Source organism: Hermetia illucens, chromosome 4 (assembly GCF_905115235.1).
Source record: "Hermetia illucens chromosome 4, iHerIll2.2.curated.20191125, whole genome shotgun sequence".
NCBI lineage: Eukaryota > Metazoa > Arthropoda > Insecta > Diptera > Stratiomyidae > Hermetia > Hermetia illucens.
This window is the reverse complement of record NC_051852.1, coordinates 122,594,821-122,614,425: the sequence shown is the minus strand read 5'-3', so window position 1 is coordinate 122,614,425 and position 19,605 is coordinate 122,594,821. Positions and strand designations below refer to the sequence as shown.

Below are 19,605 nucleotides of genomic sequence, written 5' to 3'. Positions count from 1 at the left end.
GTCGATATCGTCAGCATAGGCCAGTAGTTGGATGGACTTAAAGAGGATCGTACCTTTTGCATCTACGTCAGCATCACGGAGCACTTTCTCGAGGGGCAGGTTAAAGAGGACGCATGATAGGGCATCCCCTTGTTGTAGACCGTTGTTGATGTGGAATGGTCTTGAGAGTGATCCTGCTGCTTTTATCGGGCCTCGCACATTGGTCAGGGTCAGCCTAGTCAGTCTTATTAATTTCGTCGGGATACCGAATTCTCTCAGGGCCATGCACAGTTTTACCTTCGCTATGCTATCATAGGCGGTTTTAAAGTCGATGAATAGATGGTGCAACTGTTGCCCATATTCCAACAGTTTTTCCATCGCTTGCCGCACAGAGAAAATTTGATCTGTTGCTGATTTGCCTGGGGTGAAGCCTCTTTGGTATGGGCCAATGATGTTCTCGGCATATGGAGCTATCCGGCCTTTCAAGATAGTGGAGAATATCTTATAGATGGTACTCAGCAACGTAATACTTCTATAATTGCTGCACTGCGTGATATCTCCTTTTTTATGTATGAGACAGATAATACCTCGTTGCCAATCGTCAGGCATTGATTCGCTGTCCCATACCTTGAGCACAAGTTGATGAACCACTTGGTGTAACTGGTCGCTTCCATATTTAACCAATTCTGCTGTAATTCCATCGGCTTCAGGCGACTTATGATTTTTAGCCGATGAATTGCACGGAATGTTTCTCCTAAACTTGGTGGTGGCAGTATTTGTCCGTCGTCTTCAGTTGGCGGGACCTCCAACTCGACGATGTTCTGGTTGTTCAGTAGTTCATCAAAGTACTCAACCCATCGCTCTAATATGCCCATTCTGTCGGAAATCAGACTTCCCTCTTTGTCTCGGCAGGATGAGCATCGAAGTGTATAAGGCTTCATCCTGCTGACTAGTTGGTAAAACTTGCGCGCCTGGTGCCGTTGCTCCCTGTACTTTTCTAGTTCACAGACTTGTTGGTTCTCCCAGGCTTCCTTTTTCCGTCTGAAATTTAGAAGTATTTAGAAATACCTCGCAAATTTTCAAAGGGCTAAGTGGACAGTGTCGAAGCTAATGAATCGTTAACAACAAAAGGCCTACTGTCTCGCGAAGCAGTAATTGCCAAGGATAATTTGGATATCGAAACACTGTCACTCTCACCATTAATACTGCCTAATATTACTAGCAATAAAATTGAAATAAAGCTCTTTTAATCACTTGTCTGACCTTCGTTTGGCAGACCCTCATTTGAATCCTCCCTCTCGCATCGACGTACTGTTGGGAACAGATGTTTACGAAAATATAGTGGAAAATGGACCAATTCACGGTCAACCATGTGCCAAAAAAAACGCGCGCAAGGGTACTATTCGGACACGGCGCGCCACGGCTTACCAAAGTTTAGCTCTCACTGCAGCAGACGAGCTTGGTAAAAGACCGTTTCTGAGAGATTGAAGAACCCTAGGACCCTCTTCACCGGGAACCACCAGCAAGAGGATGAAATAACCCGAAAGACATTACCTGCAATAAACCAAATGTACGCCTACAGGAAGGTATTCTGTGAAGTTATTAATATTACCATAGATTTAAGGGACTCGGTTTCCATAAGCTGGAGTGAAAATTAGAAAACTGTGAAAAGTGTACCATGTTTTTATAGTAGAGTATTTGACATTCCACAGACAACATTGTGAGAGAACCATATCAGCTAATACATACCAGGCCTGCTATTACTTGCCTCGTCATGAAGTCATCAAGGATAGCAGCTCAACTACCAAACTTCGTACGATTTTTAATGCATCTCACAAACCACTTGGAAGAGAATCATTGAATGGTTTACATGCTATATGCTGGGCATCAGTTCCAAGCCAACAAAGTACACATTATCTTGCGTTAACGAAAACACAGATAGGTAATAGCTGCAGAAATTAGATGTGCCAGCAAGTCAAGGTACAGAAACCAGACAGATACTTCCAAAGCATTTCGTGAAGGCCAATGAACCTATTCGACATTTTAGACTTATCATCGTGCCATATGGAATGACGTGCCCCCAATTCTTAGACATACATATGTAAACCGGAGCAGATGACCTTGAAAAATTGATACATTTTCAAGCAGAAGCATACACGGTTGAGCATGCTTTCACCTACGACACTGAATAGCAAATCAATTCAATACCACCCGGAGATAAGTAAGATACAATAACCGTTGAATATCACATTAGTTGAGGAAGTACAGACCCTACGAACTCAATACATTCAAGTTAATTTGGATTCTTATTTAAGATGAGAAAAATTATCACAAAACATAGAGTTTTGTTAGATATAGCCAAGTTATACTACTCACTAGCTTGGCAGCAGTTTTGTGTCATTACTAGAAAGACAGCTAAGTTAAGTAACAACACTTAGTGTGTATTTGTTACACATTTGTTTCTTTTAGTACTTCCGTACTGCGATATAGAAACAAGACTATTGTAATATCGAAACAAGACTGAGGTTCCTTCTCGGTCACCTCGTATTTATATTTCCTTTAAATTATTTACATAATATACATATGTTCCTTATCTTCTATGAAATTATCTAATACATAACACATATTAACATATGGTTCTTATCTACGTAAAATCCTCCTTATCTACGTAAAATCCTATCCTTTTATTAGGGTCATTCTGAGCAGCGAAGATGCGCAAATGCATCTTCGTTTATTATTCAACAACAGGACATGTTGTGGAAGAAAACATTTGACCTGAGTCGGGTATGACGAGATATGGCAAATGATAAAGACCGAAATATTTATAAGGGTCATATGGAGGAAAGAAGATGCGCAGATGCATCTTCGTTTATTATTATTTAGAACCAGGATTTATGCTGGTCGTTAAAAGATGTCGACGGTGCGGACGGTTCCATAACTAGCTATCCAAAAACTTTGACGCAATTTAACAGTGGATCCTAACTTAAGAGCAACTATCCCTGTTGAAAAGATCCATATGTGATGACCAACAGTTGATTGAGTGGTATGGATTCTACGAAGCATCAAACCAGGGATATGTTGTTATTATATACCTTCGGATTCAAAACAATAATGGAAAAGGTTAGTCAATCCTTTTGAAATCTAAAACTAGAGTTGCACCACCGAAAATATTATCAATACCACAATTGGAGTTGAGCAGTGCAGCATCACTTGAGGAAACAACGAAAAAATCCAAAGGGGGTCTTGGATAGAACAACATACTAACAACCAGCAATGACTTATGTGATAAACCATAGCCAAGGATCATCCTAATTTGCCGAAGCAGATCAAGAGGGTAGAGTCTCTGTACTATTTGGACTCTGATTGCTAGGGGCCATTTCGGTTGATTCCGGTCCTTACGTAGCATCAGACAAAATTTCGCGTGTGGTTAAATTGATCCGTCGGATCGCCATGAATCCTGCAAACAGATGGAGTATTGGAGGAACCCAGTGGAAAACATAGACCCATCAACCCATATACTATTTTCAAGGTCTAAATACTAGCTATACTAGTGATCATGAATTAAGCTCCTTTTCCCGAAATTCTCAATATTACCGGAGCGTTTAAAGTTTTTCAAAAGATTCCTCCACCTTTCAACCATTTTCCGAACACATGGACGCCCCCCCCTCGACCCCCCCGTGACTTGCTTAATTGAAATGCAGATAATTTTGATAGGCGTTAAGTTCGTTTTATTGCTTCCTGGCGGAATTGGATAAAATAATATATCAACTGAAACTCAATGAAAAAATGGAAGCTGCTATGAATCTTGACAAATTGTTAAGAGCACTGAAATATCGGATCGTGTGTTCACTTTCTACTAACATACGGAACACTGAAAGCTATTCTAAACAAATTTGACATCAACAACGTTGAAATGACCTTGCAATGTACAAAAATAATGAGCGATGTTTGCCATAAAACCACCAATTTGTCTGGCAATGGTTGCTTGTCACACCTGCTAAAATAATAATTCACATTTTCAAGATCTGCACACGCGAGCTGAACAGTTGGAATGCTATTTGCTTTGTAACTTTAGGTGAAAGGAACCTTTGGATCACCTTGTTGCCACTTGCGGAAGTTCAAGAGATGTACTCGCATTAACTGAAACAATTGAATAAAGAAATGGAGAAGCATCCTGTTCAGCTGTTTAGCCTATAAAAGTGGAGCGGGAGAGTTGATGATTATCAGTTTTTGAAAGAGCATCCTTCCTCGCAGACTTCAGAATTAACTTCACTTTGAAGATGAAACTTTGCACAGTTTTGTTCTTAGTGTGTGTATTTTTACTTCCTTTAATTCACGGAGTAAGTGCATACATTTGCCTTGACTAAAAACAAACAGACCCCATCTTGCAAATAACCTGAAAGTTTGCTAAACAGAATACTCACTTCTACCCTACACCTGAAAGCATTTCAAAATCAATCTGTAATTTAAGAAAAAAAAATTAGATGGTTTCCCTCATAAAATCCTGCATAAATTTTCAGGCCACATTACAGGACAATGAAAATGAAAGAGTTCGGCGTGCGACAAGGTTGAATTTTGGTAATACACGATTTATTCTGAGGCCAGTAAGTGCAACCTCGAGTTCTAACTCACGTGGTGGTTCATTGAGGCTGGTTATGAACAACGGTGGCACCAGCAATGGCAGCAACGGCAGCAATCGTAATAGAGTAACAGTTGCTCTCAAACCCAGTGGAAAATAACTTATCAGCAAAAGTATAAATTAAATGTGTAATTTAATAAATTATTTAAACGATTTAAACCATTTATTAAATCCGGTATTTCCTACTTCTAGGTACTTAAACCTAGCATCTGGTATTAAGTATTCTCCCAGGTGCATTATCCCACTTTATGAAAGTGCTGGACATTGTCCCGAAATATGCATGGGGAATCAGATGCGGAATGCAGATAGTGTGCGCAGATATTCCCCAGGAAATAGTTTAGCCCGGAGTGATCCGTGAATATTCTTAATAAGGTTCCTCTTGGTATGGCTTAAGCAATCCTGCAAACGCTTTTGTTTCACATTTAACGGTGTACTGTTCTACCTCTGTTAAGTTCGCTGTCTATAGTCCTCTCAACCGCTTCTTTTTCTTCCTTGATGTCATGGCCCATCCCAATTCAACAGAAGAATTCTGTTCTGTGAAGTGGTGTTTCTGCTCCTTTCTGCCTTATTGCCATCTATCCCAATATGGTCCGGAGCTCAAAGTATCCATTTCCTATTGTGCGAACCAAGCATACTCAATTTATCAACGCATTCTCATTTTCTCATTCTATTCTAGAATTCGCCTGTTGAACTTAAACATCTCGATAGCACCCGATAGCACTGTCGGTGAGGATCGCAATATTCTACCACCTATAGTTCTTCTAGAAGTTACAGCAGGAACACTTACCTAGGGCGTATATCTTATGCCGCGTAATAGTATGGTTACTCACTGATTAAACGTACAGTTTCGTTGGACCAAAAATGTCTGCACTAGCTCCCTTTGCTTTAAGGAACCCGCGTCCCAGGTAATCAGTTGCTGGTTTAAGCCATAAGCCACTTCCACCTCCTCCCAATCTTAACAGGTGGACCCATCGATTTTTCAATCGAAATAAAAAAAATTCGTTGTCATCCTATCCCACTGTATCAGTATGTAATCTTGTAAGGACACCTTTACTTGTTTTTCTTCACCCTATTAAAAAGGAAACCAACTAAAATACAATTCCAAATTGGTTGGAATACAACCTGAAAAGAATGTCGATCTTCCTTCAATTTGAATATCGGGAAGTAAGGTCAGTGATAAACCTTGTAATGACAGCGTGTGAGGCTTCCATGTCCCGGAAGGACCCCACCCATGACAAGGTTTCTATGTACTGGTGGACGGCAAAAATTACCGACCTACGGAAGGAATCTCATAAGCCCCGCCGTTTGAGACAACCTTTACAGACCCCCGAGGTGGCAGTCTATAGATCAGCTAAAATAAGACTCCACGGCACGATAAACAAAAGCAAAGCTCGCGGCTGAACCTAGTCAGCAATGTAAATGGTGACCCGTAAAGACTAAACTTACCATCCAAAAAATTGGGGCACTGTGAAAATCCTGCATACTAAGTACCGACCAGATGGACCGCATTGTACAGGCATTATTCCCCAAACATATCGTACGGGTTGATGTCAATAGCACGGAAAGCGTCGAAGGCTGCCTCCTTTTCTCAATGAGAAAGCTCGAACAATCAGTTCTCACCATGAAAAATAAGAAGGTCCTGATAGTATCTCGGCGGAAGTTTACAAAATGGTGTTCTGCCAACAGTCAAACTTGCTATTCGGCGCGCCCAACGTCTGCTAGAAGAGTCAGGAAAGGAAAACGAGACTCTGAGCTGCCGTCTACATACCGATCGTTGTGCATGCTTGACACGGCCAGAAAAGTGCTAAAAATGCATTCAATTTCATAAAATGGACAGATTGTTATTCAACAAGAAAACTCTTCCAGGTGTTAAGCTATCTCTTGCGGATTTTGAGGGATTATCTGACTGACGGCCTCCTGCTCTTTGAGACGCTAGAAATCCAGAGGAGGATGGAGATCATGTCTGAGGTAGCACAGCGATCCATCCTAGTGCCGGACCTTTGGAACGCTTCCTATGATAGTCTGCTAAGACTCGACATGTCAGAAGAGTCGCGCCTGGTCGGTTATGTAGACGACACATTGCGGCACTTTTGCTGGGCGCACTGTCGAATAAACGCAAAGCACACTTGGCATATTGATGCGACGAGTAAGCGGATGGATCACTGCCAAGGTTCCAGCCTTACGCTGAAAAAAAACCGAAGTAGTCATCTTAACTAGAAAGAGAATCTCGACCCTACGTTCCATATCGATCAGCGAGTTGACTATAGAGTCAAAACCAGCGGTTATGTAAATAATAATAATAATCGTTGGCGCAATAATCCATATTGGATCAGGGCCTTGAAGTGTGTTAGAGCACTTCATTCAAGACCGTAACGGTACACTAGGAGGCAATGTAGTCAGCATTGCGCTCGCCCGAGATTATTACCCTGATTTGACTCAGGTACTCATTCACAGCTGAGTCGACTGGTATCCGACGTCAAATCACGATACAAATTCCACTGCCACCAGTGAGATTTGAACCGCGACCTTCCGTACGATAGCCTTACGCTCTAACCACTCAGCTATCCGGACACATACACGTTATGTAAATACCGTGGTTTAGTGCTCACCTGGAAGATGAGTTTTTTCGAGAAAATCAAAGCAGCAGCGGTCACGACTGCATCTAGAGTCTCGGCTTTGATTCGACTACTAGGAGACGTATTCTAATGGGAGGAATGCAGTCCGTTCTGCTCTATGGAACGGAGTTATGAGCTGATGCCCTTGACTAGGGGTGCATCGTAAGCGCCTTGCTCAAGTGCCGAAACGGAACTTTCCAAGTGGTGTCTGCTTATCTGTCTCACTGTCTCACCACAGGCCGTGATTGTTGCCCCCCTTGCTAAGGAGCGTAAAGCTATCTACAGCCGCAAGGGCGAAAATTTAAGAGAGGTGATTGCCCGTGAAGAATGTCAACGCACCCTTACCGAGGGGCAAACCTTTTGAGAAAATGGGTCAAGAGCCAGATGGATTGCGCGGCTCATCAATGTTAGATGCGTTGCTAAACCGAATGCATGGTGAGATTGATTGAATGCATGGTGAGATTGATTACTTCCTTACCCAACTTCTAAGTGGGCATAGGATTGGGAAGGCGCGATCTCCTGACTTTGTGTTTTCCAATCGAGTGACGGACAAAGCCGAACATCCCTTTTTCTGTTGTAAAAGGGACGGCTTTCGTCAGCAGCTTTGCACAAGCACTGGGGAGCCCTCTCCAGGCAACATTGTTAGAGTGATACTGAGGAGCGCTGGCAGATGGAGCCAAATGTCAGAGGGAACGGATGGCAAAGGACACCCTGAACTAACAAATCCCTTTCTTCTCGTTGGTGAAAGGAATTCCCTGACTTGAAGGCTCCAAAAACCGAGAGAGCGGAAGAGCTAGCACGAAGTAATGTGTCAAACAATTCACCTACCCTAATTCCCCCCCTCCCCCCCTCCCAAAAAAAAATGCAATCGGCAACATTCCTGAGATGACGAATGCCGCATCATCTGAGACAGTCCTGAAAGCAGAACCCTTAGAGCGGTTCTTCTGTAGACCGCGCTCAGTTTATGTGTGCCAGATATAATATGCAGCGCTATTTCCTAAACTGGGAGCGCATACAGTATGACACCACCCTCGCTATAAGCATTCTAGAAATTTACTGTAATCCTCCTACATTTGACATGATACTTCTTAGGTGCTTAAATGCTTAAATGCTTTTTCGCCAGTAAAACCTATGTGCAGTGTACAATTTAGTTTTGCATCCATCTTCACTATCAAGCATTTGATTGCCGACTTGGAAATCATGACATGACACTCAATTCTTGACGCATGAACGACGTCAGGAGGAAGTTAGTCCGAGCAAAGCAAATACGTGTCTGCACGCTAAACATAGCCACCCCGACTGGAAAAACGGAGGAATTAGCAAGAGTCCTTTGGAAAAGGCGCACTGACATCTGCGTTCTACAAGAAATACAACGGTTTGCTTCAAAAAGATACAACATAGAAAACGATCGCGGTAAAAATAGCTATAAACTTCTCTACTTTGGTAGCTTACGCACTCAATACGGTGGTGGCATTGCCACCTCAGAGAGTTTCCGTAACGCCATTAAAGAAGTCGAACGATTTAATGACCGGCGATGAAGCTCACCTTTATATCGCCTTGCGAATCAAGCGACCAATAAAACAGCGTGAGGAACGCACTGGCACATTAAATGGTGGCGATTTCTTTAGAAATTGGCAAATTTAGAAGAATGCCACCCAGAAAGGAAAAAGGCGATCGCTGTCATCCGAGTAGCCCATTACAAACATTTTTACGATAAACTAGAGACTTGGGGTGGTGAGAGAGATCTGTATCGACTTACCGAAAGCCGACATGAACGCACACAGGATATCGAACATATCTGTTGCGTTAATGACAAGAACCGTACTTTGCTTACCGACCGTCGAGCCGTCAGTGCAACTTAAGTTGAGGAAGCAATAAAACAAATGAAATTGGGGAAAGTCACAAGACCGACATCGATTCCGAGCTCTGAAAAACGAAGTGCTGGGATCCAATCGGGTAACTGAAGAGGGTAGAACATCATCTGACTTCCAATATGGAAAAAAACAATAGTCCAGCAGAATGTTCAAATTACCGTCCGATCCGGTTACTTTCCCATACCATGAAGATTTTTCAAAGCATTTTTGAGAACCATATTAGCAAAATCGTTGAACCAACCGTGAATCAACACCGCGAGGAGCATCACCCCTTTCACATCTAGATCTAGAGAAGGCGTTTGATCGTGTGCCGCACGAACTCATTTGGTATGCTCTACGATAGTACTTAGTGCCAGAAGAACTCGGTTCAATTGCTCTACCACGATTCGAAAAGCAAAATTCGAAGTTTGGTGGGTTTACCAAAACCGCTTCCTGTCTCTCTCTCTATCAGTCAATGAAAAATTGCGCTATGAAATTGTTTCACTCATTAGCGCAACAAGTGGCGTTCTCTAACTGGTATTCTTTGTGATCGACGTATCAACAAACGTCTCAAATCTAAAATTTACAGCAATGTCGTCCGCCCAGTCGCCCCCTATGGTTCTGAGTGTTGGCCGACTATAAAAGACAATGAACGGCGTCTTGCGGTAATGGAGATGAAGATGTTGCTTTGGAATAATGACGTGGCACGCTTACATTTAAAATGAGGATATCCGCGGTCGATATGAAGTTGCACCGATCGTGGAAAAACTGAGATAGAAGCGTATTCCATGGTATGGTCTCGTAATTTGAGCTAAGGAGACTTCACTAACCAAGATTGTTCTGAAGTCAATGGTAAGCGACCAAAATGCCGGCCTTAAGAACTTAAGGGGATTTCTAGTCGGTTTCCAGAGGATATTGTAATATACTATTAGGTATGCGTCTAAGTTCTCGCTGTTTTTTTTTAAAATGCCACTTTATTGTGAAAAAACGGTTACATATAAATCATTCAAAGTATTCAACTTTTTCTAGTCTTCCTGGCAGAGCTTGAATACCATTACGATAAAAGTGTTCGTCTCTTGAGTTAGCGAATTATTCGTCCGAGCCAATGACGCACGTAGAAGAATAACCGGGCAACCCTCATAACTTTATTTTCTTTAGTTCACTGCAATGGATCTATTTTTAATCATCCGTCACTATGCGATGAAGAAACTCCTTTCTTTTTTGACGCTGAAGCAGTTGTTTACAGGCAGGAAAATCACGCTCAACGTCAATTGGCTTCAAATCAGAAGAAACCCCATTGCTTTTGAATTATTCCCAATGCTTGCAATCGCTTGAAAATGCTTTGATGGGTAACTCTCAATACCGAAAGAAGCTGTTACTGCGTTCGGCTCGGATCCTTATCGCGCAATTGCTCCAGTTTCGCGTCTCCGCCATCTTGGTTCATGACATTTTAGATATGTCAAAACCGACCAGTCCTTACCGGAGGGCATTTTGAACCTTGAGCACTATATAAGGTAAGGGCAGCTTCATGATTTTTTTGCGGTTGTGTAGTTTCTGAGAATGGGTCTGTTAAAGAGGTGATCAATTTCCAGACCTATACTCCCCGCCTTTCACACAAATGTCAAAACTAGGACGAGGATACCTTTCATTTGATACCCCATATGAAAAAAAACAACAGACGCTCCCTTTCGCATATATGGAGGCGTTTTAAACTTAACGTAGAAAGATGTAACTCACTGCATGAGTGTAAGTACTATGCATCATGTTGGCATAGAACTAGTTAATATTTTCTGGTATTCCACGGGCACTTTGCATCACGTGGGAAGCATCGCGTTCTAAACTCCTTGAATGGTTTTCAGCTGTATTTTGCGTACGTGGTACTTCAAATTAGATTGGATTGACATCAGGACTCCAAAATATAAGTTTTTTAGCTTTATGAAAACGTTGTTATTTAAAAGATCTTGACATTCTACATTCTTCATGTACTCGACGAGGGTAACTTATTTTCTTAAATCTATAAACTGCTGGTAATAACTGTGTGGGCGGGGCCTTATCGTGTTGAAAAGTGAACTCTTAGTTTTCTGCAAACATATTAACAATTGAACGGAAAGGATGTTCTTCCAGAATCAGTTTATAACTATTTTGAGTTGTGTGACAGTCTCCACATGCCCGCGAGCCCATTGTAGGAAAGCACCCTTAACCCGGCTCGAAAATTAACATTTTTTGACAGATCTGAGACTATGAAATCCACACTCTCGTAATTATCGCCAATGCACAAACATTTTCAGGCGAAACCGACTCTTTTTTTCAAATCAGCCAATCTTTTAAAACGATCTCGACGCGACAACCGTTGAAGCATTCGAACTTCTCTTTACGAAGTTCTTCTAGTCCCGCCCAATATGTTTTGCGCCCAGCAATCTTTCAATTGTCAAGGGAGAGTGGAGCACATACAATATCCCAGTAATCTCCATTTTCATTGGTCAATGCGAGCTTTTTGTTGGGAACTCAGTTGTTTCGTTCTGTAAGGCAAAATTGTCTAGTATTCACTACTCAACTAAGCAAGGATTTGATCAACAAATGGTTCATGCAAAAACACTAAACAGGTAGGCAGCTAACTGCAGTTTAAATTTCTTTTATTTTGAAAATTGCCACTTACAATTTGGTCGGGTATAGCGCGTCAGCCGCACATATATGCCATCATTCACTGTTTGCTGAAATATTCTGCAGCTCACCCCAGGACCTCCCGGGATGCCTGCGCTCCTTCTAGACTGTTCAAGTATTTTTGGGGCAACATACTTGTCGGCTATTTCAAGAGAGTGGGTTCCACTACAGGGTGTAGCTAGAAATGCGATTGTCACCTCTCCATTGCCTCTTCCGACCACATCGTGTACAAGTGACAGGTCTGTGCGACCGACCGAGTTCTTCATTGGTAATAGTACGAGACGAATGCTTAAACCTTCGGAGTGACTATAGGATCACTTTTCATGTGGTACTCCCATATAACAACACAGAAAGAACACTAGAGCAGAACAGTCACAACTTGATTTCGGCATAGAGATAACTTCATTTCCAGATTGTGGACAAGCCTGCGAAAGCGGATCCAATACTGTTGTCGCGAGCGACATCCAGTTCGGTGACGTCGTCGGCAGAAGCCATACAGTGTATTAGATACACAAACTGGTCGATGTCTTCGATGCTCTGCCCATTAATGCAGATAGGGAGAGTATAAATGATCCATCAGACTTAGAACCTTGGTATTATTGAAGTTTATCTTTATTTCAACTTTCTTTCAAAATTGGTCCGTGACCCGGTGAGAGAGCAAACAATTGCAAACAAAAGTGTTTGAGGAAAGATGCCATAGTCCATTGAACTCCTCTACTTCCTCCAGACAAAACAGCATGAAAAACAATGAAAAAAAAAAAAAAATTCGGTGACGCAATGCAACCCTGGCGGTCTCCGCATTCAACTTCAAATTCCTCTGAAAATTTACCTCGATGCAGCTCGTAACATTTGGCGCCAAATGTTCTGATAATAGCTGGTAAGGTCAAGCTGCACTGCCTGTCAGAATATCTTTCTATACTTTGGAAGGCAGCAATACACATTCGAACGACGCTGCGCAACCGCGCTAACTTTCTGTGGACCTTAAAAAAACCTTAATAAAGTTAAACCTCGTTGAAATTGCCAGAGAAAGTTTCCACCTGCGCAAACAATACTCTTTCAATCGTTTTCAACTACATTCCCGACCATCACATTCGTACACTTTTCCGAAATTACTACAACACCACTATTGGAACTCAATTCTCCCAGTCAGTTAAGCACGATGTGCAGAACCACATCAACGTGCGACCGCTATGGCCCAGAAGCCAGCTATTGCAAAAAAAATCGATGATCTCATGAAACTGGGTATATGTAGGCTTTTCAATAGTTGCTGGTCCTAACCATTGCATATGGCTCTTAAGTCTAATGGCGAATGGAGACCTTGCAAACATTGGAGGCTTTTGAATGTTTAGACAATTCCCGACCGAAACCCTATTCCACTCAGCCACAACTTTGCGCAATACCTCACCAACTGCCGTGTTTTTATGACCTTGGATCTAGCCAAGGCGTATCATCAAATTGTAGCTTCTAGCTCCCGAAGACATACCGGCTGGAACGTTGGCACCGGACGCTGGAGGCCGCCCTAATAACTCACGATGATCCGTCGTGGTTGCAATCCTCCTCGATGAAGGCCTACAGTTCTACAAGTTTGATGTCGGGGGCGGGTCCAAGTGGTCGACTAGGCCAATGGCGTCTGCTTGCTCTCTCATCGAGTCATAAATCTTGGCCAAGGAACTCTGGTTCTGGAGAGGGAAGGAAGCAGAGCTACATTAAAGATAAAGACCAACAAAATCAAACTTCTTTGTCTGACGAGTGTTCGCATTTTTCTCACTTGCATTAATGGGCAGACCACCGACGGCATTGATCAATTGGTATATTTAACAAGTGTTGCTTCAGCAAGCAGCCGCCTTTAGCGTTTCGTCCAAAATCTGCAAATGTAGCTATCTCTATATTAACCTCAAAGCGAGGCTGTTCCGGATCAGTGCCTGTGGGGTAGTACACGGGAGGTGACCGATACTGTCAAAGCTGGAAGTTTTCATCAATTCACGTTTGTGTCGTTCTGTTGCCATATTCTAAGACACTAGCGAATGAAATATTGGCCGCCATCAGACACCCGTAGGTATGTTGATTACAAAGCGGAAATAGCAATGAGTAGATCATCCATTAAGAAAGGGCGACAACTCCCAACGGAACCCACTTTCCCCAAATGGCCAACGAGTTGGTCGTCCTGAAACTACGTGGCATAGAGCAGTCGAGCAGAAGGACAAGTTTTTGTTAAAATCGTGGAAGCTGTTATGTTGTTATTGTCATTGTTAGGTAGGTGTAGTTGCCGCGCTAGGGGCTTATGCCAGGGAATATTACTTTAGTTTGAATAAAAACCAGCGAATTCTTTGCAGTTAGAAGCAATTTATTCAAGATCAAAATTTAGTAAAAGTCCGTGCTTAGTTAGCTAGCAAAACCCAGCGTGCCCGTCTATTTCTGCGGTTCAACCGAATTCCTCTATTTACCCACCGAATACGGTTATTCCGATTTCTACCCCTTCCAAGGTTAACACGGTTCCCCATATAGACCACATTATTTCCATTTCGTTTGTTTAAAAGCCGTTTTAGTTCATTTGTTATCTTTTTTCTCTGTGCAGGAGTGAGTTCGATAGTTGCGGTCCCAGAACTTCCCATAGTGCTGTTGTTATTGCTGCAAGTTAGTGTTTGGGGAGGAATTATGTTGGACCACTCAATCGGAATAGTGATGCTTCCATCAGCGCGATTCCTGATCGGTTGAAGTGTTAATTTGCCTCCATTGATATTTACGGTATATTTTGAATTTCCGTTGGTACCACTGGCTTGGCGACGGATGCGAGTCAAATTCTCTTCATTTTCTGCTTCCTGGAATTGATAAGAAACTTTACTAGAAACGTTTTTTTGAAGTATCAAAATAATGATTTTAAAATAATAAACTTATTGGCCAGCGGACTAAATACCTCCTCTTTATCAGAGAACTAGCCTGGTACCGTTTGATAGTTCGGTCTAGCCTTCAAGGCCAATAGGCCTTAAGGGACCTTTAAGTCTGGGAATTTATTACAGTAACGGAGGGAAGAAAAGGAAGCGAATTTGTTATTTTAAAGAGCCTTATGCAATCTGATCCCTCCATCGGTGAAGCTCAAACGCCTTGGCAAGAAGAAGAATTCGGATGTTCTGCATGCACAAAGGGTCCATTGCCAGCGCTCCTCAGCATTTCTCCGACGATGTTGTCCGGAGAAAATTTTCCTGTCCAATCTGTCTAAAGTGTAATCAGCGGTGCCCACCGTCCCATTCCAGAACACACTGTCATGGGACACATAGGGCCTTTCCAATCTTATGCAAACTGGATAAGGAAGTTATCAATCTCACCATGTTTTCAGTTCAGGCGCGGATCAAAGTTTCTGATGAGCTAAGCTCGTTTTCCCAAGGGAGCTGCTATTCTTTCAGTATACATTGCCGTTCTTCAGAAACAACCACCTCTCTTGAGTCCCCCTCCTTTCATTTTTAGATGGCCTTGCATTTACAAGGAAGTGACGTGACCGATTGGGTCTAATTCATAAGAGAGCGTCTCTTCCTTACCCAAATTAACACTGAAAGTCCATCTGTAGTCGTGTCCCCCGGTGCTTTTATTTGCTCAAGAAAGCTCATCTTCGACATCTTCACTTAACCGTTTGGCTTTCGCTAAATAACCATCTTGACGAACATAAATATTTAGATTTTTTTTCAAACGCAATGCTGAAACCATGAGCAGTCATCCATTCGCTTATCTGCTGCATTAATATTTCAAGTTTATATTGAGCTTATTTATCAGTAGGTTAGTGAGCAACCCCCACAACATTATCTGCATAATCGATCAGGTGCGATTCTTCTCACATGTCGAGTCTTAGCAGATATTGTAGGACGTTCCTGACATCCGACCCTATGTCGGATTCCTATGCTACCTTCAACGTGATTTCCATCTTCATCTGGTCCCTCGACGTCTCATAGAATAAGGAGAGGTCTTTCAGATTATACCCCTATATCCGTAAACTGTTATCTGATATATGGAAATAATTTTGTTGTGTGTTTAGTATATCTGCCCTCCTTATTAGAATTGAAGGCATTTCCAAAACGAGTACTTGCCGTCGAGATCGACGGTTGAACCCCTCAGCTTAATGAACCAAATTGGCGATTTCTATGACAGCATCCACTGTGAATCTCCTTCCTCAAAATCCATACTGCCTTGTGGTGAAGTTCATAGCAGCACGTATCGGTTCGGCGAGTCTTCTCCTGATTGGCTCCTTGAGCCCTTCCCCATATGTGTCAACCGTAGGCTGGTATGCAGACGTCAGCTCAAAGCCTCCTTTGCCTTTGCCGATAAGCGTAAGTTTTGCCACTGTGCAACGACCAGGAAAGATACCCATCTTCAGATAAGCGTTGAACGTTCCCGAGTAGCTGGTCCGGGCGATGATGGAACATCAATTTACGTACCTCTGCTGGGGTATCTTAGGTCCTGGCCCATTCTTATTTTTCATAGATTAGTTTTCCCCATCCAGCTCTTTCACGGTGAAAAGTGATCAATCGTCAAAACTTTTCCCGTTACTGGCATCAACCTCAATGGGATGCATAAGAAATAATGCTGATATGACACGGTCCATTCAACTTTAAGTGAAGGGGTTTCGCGTAGAGCTCTAATTATTCGGGTGACCAAAAGCAGAACTAAACTCTCGTCACTATAAAACCTTGTCTTTATTTATCGTGCTGCGGAGTCTTCCCTTAGTTGATTTGTACTCTGTCATTCTAGTACAAGTGTTCTCCCGATTGTCTAAATGTGGTGCGAAGCGCTGAAGCTTATGGCATTCCTTTCGCAGCCCGGAAGTTTCCGATGTTTATCAATACATAGAAGGCTTGCCAAGGCTACTTTCAATTCAGCATATGGGAACCCCGCAGACTACAGTTATCAAGATCATAAGCGGTTCGGATTTCTCAATATTCGTAACGTTTCACGTAGAGGGTGGGTGCAAGGCTGATGTATGCTGATAGATAGCGTCGACCTCGGGACGGGATTCAGCAAGCATCAGCTTGCCGGGAAGTCTTTCAAAATTCTCCATCGATAACACTAATAACTCCAATGCGAAGGCAAGTCGGGAATACTTCCTTCGGAGCCTGGTCACTGGAACGTTTACATGAATCTGCCGCCATTTCCATGATCTGTTTCTTTTTGGATTCTGAATAAGGTATACCCCATTCAAGTGCCCCGTAATTATAGTTACTTCTTACCAAAATCCACCTCTCCGTGTGCAAAGCAGTGCCCACCAGATCTTATCTCATTCGGTGTTAGAAAGCTGCTGAATCTACCCAAAGCCATCTATTTGACCTTGAAACTGAAACTGAAGCCAAACGCCGTATTGAATCCAGATGGTCGCAGTACCTGACAAGGACAGGTGCCATGAAAATGGGTCTTGTCCCGGCACTGTTCCCAATGCTAAATCAGCGCTAGCAGTCCTTAAGCGATCGCACTGGGTACACGTTAATTTATAAAATGCAAATCATGTTAGCCTCGTCTTAGCCCTTTTTGGTTTAGCCCTGAAGCATGGACAGTACCTTTACTCGCAGTATGCACAACGAACTCATAAAACGTGCTACAATCCCTGTAGAGAACACAACTCTTTTTTCGTGGCAAATCTTCGCTCTGTGATTTACTTGTCCGCATCTACGGCAGATTTTCCTCATTTCAGATCCCCAGCAGGTTGTAGACATCTACCTACAGTATAAATACCTGTCTCCTACCTATTACCTTAAAAAAACTTCGATTTTCACACTATTCGAGTAATGTTCTGCAACTTTCTGCACAGCGAACTTTGGCCTCCAGAGTTGGCAGAGGTGGTGCCTATGCGGCTATTGGTTGGGGCATTCACGCTTGATGGTCTCCTCCGCTTAAGTCTTTTCTGTACGGTAGTCAAGAGATCCGATTTTTATAGAGCACATAGGCTCTAGACTAAAAACAAGAGCCTTCTCTACCAGTAGCCGGTGGACGGTACCCTTGTCGGCTACCTTCATGCCCAATTAGACGCGGTCTCCGCCACTCTTTGTTTTCCGTCTGAAAGACCATTCTATAGTAGCTTTGGGCTTGATCTCATAACGGGTAACCATAGAACCGTCCGCAAAAGTGTTGCCTCCCATTTGTATAATGAACAGAGTCTAGTCCTTCTTCGTCACTTTGTTTTTTCCTTTGTTGCTCCTCCATTAGCCTTTCTATAAGCGCGCTGTCCTTCGCCTTCTTTATGGTTGGATACTACCTGGGTGAAGTCTCCTTCAACTGAGTCTTACTCCTTTTGCTATACAACAGGCAATCAGCGATCTGTTTGGAGACTACAATGCCGTCAGCGGAAATTACAGAGGTGAACTGCTTCTACTTTTTGCTCGTCTTTTTCTGCAATCGACATCAATCCTTAGAAATAAATAAGGTCCAATAACTCTTCTCTTTCGGCCAATAAAATTGTTTCGAATCGAAGATATCACCATAGGGTTAAAGCTCTTATTGTACAGGACCATGATCTTAGCAAGAAATATTGCCAACTTTTGTCCACGTTCGAGAGAAGAATCCTTCGAAGAATGTTTGATCCCTATAGGAGGATCAACGATTTCGCAGCCTATATAATGTCGAAATTTATGAGGGATACCGCGGCCTTCGGGTTGTCATTTAATCCATATGGTTGAGGATAATAAAGCCCTGAAAAGGAAAATATCTATGGTAGTATGGTAGGCAAAGAAGTGGGGGCAGACTCCGTCTGAGATGGAGCGCTGGACAAAACGCCAGCGCACACCTGGGATGTCTGGAGTTCCCTATAAGACAAGCCTAGATCGGATACCGGATGTTGCCATATTGATGATGATGTATGATTTGATTTTAGTTGCATGAGCAGGAAAGTTGTGGACCGTATGAACCTCAAAATGCCGTGCTTTTCCCAATAAGCCTTTTCTATTCAGCTCTGATAAGGGCGATCGACCACCTTGGTAGAGCCAGGCTCACATTATCTTATTGATGTCGACAGAGAATTGTCCAGCGGACTCTATGTGTGACGTGTATTGATTGGTCACTCGTGGTTCGCTCCTCATCGAAAAAATGTCCCAAAACTAGTAGTAGGACACAGAGATTTAGAACTACTTGCTCAGGCACCTTGAGATCACCACTCCCCGTATTGTGAACAACCCGTTAAGGACAACAACTGGTTGCGGATCATTTGTGACTATGTTCATCACCCACACTCAAAATGCACTAAACGTTACTTCAAAATTATTCGAAACTAATGAATTTTTCATATTTTCGTCACTTCACTATTGTTTTTGTTTATTTAATATTATTATTCGTAATTATTAATGGTCTCACCTGAGAACACACCGACAGGACTACCGATAAAATTAATGCAAAAACTCTCACCGCCCGCATTGTCAGACCTTGCTTTTCAGGTTTAATAATTCCGACGATAATTTTCCCATTCAATGGAGAGAGATCGACTTTTATACTTTTCCTCCAATAGTTGCAACGAAAGCGGATGCAAATGTTAAAAGAAAATATTAACTCACCTGTTTGATTTTGCTGAAAAATTTCACATGCCTGACACTAATTTTTTGTTGATATTTTTTATAAATGCACGGAAGATAGCTTGTTTTAAGATTAGAAAAAAAGTCACATTCCTCTTTCGAGTTAGATGACAAACAATTGGGAGACCTGCAGCTGGGTGTCTTCAGTATGAAAAAATGTGGTTCACAGAAAAAGACATGCGGTTGGCAACTTGCAAGAATCCACGTAAGCAAGAATGAAATCTATCCAGATATCTTTGGTATCCGCCATGTCCACTAAAAAATTGCATAAAGTAGTTGCTTATTTCACCGTGACTTGTAGTGAATCAATCGAGCATTTT

The 19,605-nt window shown here is 42.5% G+C and overlaps 1 protein-coding gene across 1 annotated transcript; it reads right to left on the bottom strand.

Annotated features, from left to right (window-relative positions):
• Window positions 1-14,070: 14,070 nt before the first annotated feature.
• Window positions 14,071-19,172, bottom strand: LOC119655004. The gene is made up of 2 exons (XM_038060672.1): window positions 19,071-19,172; window positions 14,071-14,566 (listed from the first exon to the last, which is right to left on the bottom strand). Exons 1-2 carry the CDS (start codon window positions 19,128-19,130, stop codon window positions 14,126-14,128), a joined length of 501 nt encoding a protein of 166 aa, XP_037916600.1. The 5' UTR covers window positions 19,131-19,172; the 3' UTR covers window positions 14,071-14,125.
• Between the last annotated feature and the right edge of the window lie 433 nt (window positions 19,173-19,605).

Excerpts from the sequence above, each read along its gene's own strand:
- LOC119655004 (XM_038060672.1), bottom strand. The coding sequence starts at position 19,130 with ATGCGGGCGGTGAGAGTTTTTGCATTAATTTTATCGGTAGTCCTGTCG. Across the intron at positions 14,567-19,070 it reads TCCTGTCGGTGTGTTCTCAG|GAAGCAGAAAATGAAGAGAA; the intron begins GTGAGACCATTA and ends TATCAATTCCAG.